At 38.1% G+C, this 2,273-nt stretch overlaps 1 protein-coding gene across 1 annotated transcript in view; it reads right to left on the minus strand.

The window, feature by feature from the left end:
* The window catches only part of LOC107083735 (annexin A1-like), a 19,981-nt gene that overhangs the window by 14,307 nt on the left and 3,401 nt on the right, over window positions 1–2,273 (minus strand). Inside the window, exons 3-4 of the mRNA XM_015373175.1 lie at window positions 949–1,048; window positions 548–642 (exon numbers count right to left, since the gene is read on the minus strand). Of these exons, the coding sequence (XP_015228661.1) occupies window positions 548–642; window positions 949–1,048 (195 nt within the window). The remainder of the gene's footprint in view (window positions 1–547; window positions 643–948; window positions 1,049–2,273) is intronic.

Genomic DNA, 2,273 nt, shown 5'->3' on the forward strand with positions numbered 1-2,273 from the left:
TGCGATTAAAATGCGATTAATCGCGAGTTAACTCAGGCATTGATGCGATTAATCGCGATTAAAAAAAATTAATCGATTGACAGCACTAATATATATATATATATATATACATATAAAAACTGAAGGGCCCTGGTAGAGGATCCAAGCTTGGAGGAAAAAAGGGAGACCGCATGCAGTGGTTGAGGAACAGTTTATACATATATAAATATATATATGTGTGTGTGTGTGCACATACACACTTTTACCTGTACACATAAAAGCATTAACGGATCCATTGGTACCCTCTGGTGATAGCATTTAACACTGCATTTGACTAAGCATTTTTTTTTTCAAATTGAAATTTAAAGCATTTCATGATACAGAAACTAAGTTGCCTGTTTGGATGGAAAAACAGAGCAAAAAGCAAAACCAGGAGCAAGCAGTGGATGCTAAAATCAAGATTAACAGCTGTTCTTGCAAAGTTACTTTATTGTAAAAAATTTAGAAGTTTTATTCCACCTGTGGTTGATTTTCTTTTCTCCTTCATGGAGAGCAACAACATACTCACTTTTCCACTGGAAGCTTCATAAACAGCTTTAATCTTCTGCCTCTGCTCGTTGCTTCTCTTCACCAGAATGGCGATGATCACATCCTCATCCACCCCTGAAAACAATCATCATCACCTTTCACATGTGTTGATATGAAAGTTTCTCATATGATTAGTCATTAAATTTGCCTGTCAGTTGCCAGGTCTGGTAATACTAATGCTAATCTGAAGTAAATATATTTACAACTCATCAAAATCTATAAAATAATTTGAATACACCATTTTTTTCAGAAGGATTTATTCTTTTATTCTGCACCATTCTATAAATTCTGTAGTAATTTTTTTTTTAAATGATTTGTTTTAATGAATAACATTTAGCAATGACCTTCAAACATAAAGAAGAAAAATGTCTGCCCACTAACCTTTACTTTCGATGCCGCTCTGAAGGACTGAAGCATCACTGCTGGCATTGAAATTCGGATACGGAATTACTGTCCCGTAGTACTTTGGTTTTTCTTTCTCCTTAAACAATCAGAAATACAGAACGAAAATACAATAAATAATAGTTTAGTTCAGGAGAGGATGATACTATTCTTAGATTTATGGAGAGCTATGCAAAAATCTACACATATTATAATAATTTAGTTCAGAACGTTAAACTTCTATTGTACAGGTACAGTGACCTGCTACAGGCGATAAGATAGTGCCGAGCAAATTCTCAGTCATCCATGGCAACCAAAAAGCAGCATTAAATCTGAGGTAAACGCACCTTTTAAATAGTTTTTTTTAAAAATATTTTAACACCTATCCATGAGTCTTTTTTCGGTTGTGTTGGCTCACGCTAGAGCAACCTGTAGCACCATGGAGGCCCATCCACATAAGCACATTCAGAGTCAAATCTGTGTTCAAATCTCCTGGCTTGTTGGAGGCTTGTTTTGCATGGCTTTTGTGTTTTGCCATTTGAATCAAGATCATTGTGTACTTTCAAAGGTGTGTCCTTTGTTGTTTAGGTGTGAGCAGCTGAATCTGTCCCAGAGCTTCTGGCTCTCCTATGTTGCCAGTGGCGCCTCCAGAAATGTTTCATAGGGGGGGCCAGATGGGGCCACTAAAAATCTTGGGGTGGCACGCTAAAACTAAAAGCCGTAAATTCAAGGTTTGAATCTAATATTGAGGTAAACCTGCCTGTACAACTCAAAGACGTAAGGAAACACCTACTTACATCTTGGTTTATTGTGTGATTTTTACATTTGCCCCTTGATTCTACGTTATTACATCATGTTCTACTCGCCCATATGAGTTTTGTGTCATTTGGAGCTGTTCTGAAGATATTCCGTTAGGTTATATCCAAGTAACGTCCACTTATGGGCAACGACTTGAAGGTACAAACTAAACTGTTCATAATTTATTCTTTATGGTACGCCAGCATTCATAACATGTAGTCGAATCACTGTCCTCCAGAAATCTGCGGTTATATTTTTTATATTTATTATTGTTGTAAAACAAAGCGACGCATGTATGACATCATCCGCACACCGGCCTGGAGTTGTGACAGGCAGCCCGGGCCACAGGCGGCTAGGCTCTACCCCTTATATTCATTCGGCTCGCTACACTGCGAAAAATTGAAATCTATATGAGTCATTTTTGTTAGGATCTGGAGGTTTGTCCACTTTCTCCACCAGAGGGTGCACAAGATCTCCTGGAGCATGAGCCGACCGCACCACCTGTCTCTCATCTGCTCATCAGGAGA

The sequence above is a fragment of the Cyprinodon variegatus genome, unplaced genomic scaffold, assembly GCF_000732505.1.
Source record: "Cyprinodon variegatus isolate N-32 unplaced genomic scaffold, C_variegatus-1.0 Scaffold82, whole genome shotgun sequence".
Taxonomy (NCBI): domain Eukaryota; kingdom Metazoa; phylum Chordata; class Actinopteri; order Cyprinodontiformes; family Cyprinodontidae; genus Cyprinodon; species Cyprinodon variegatus.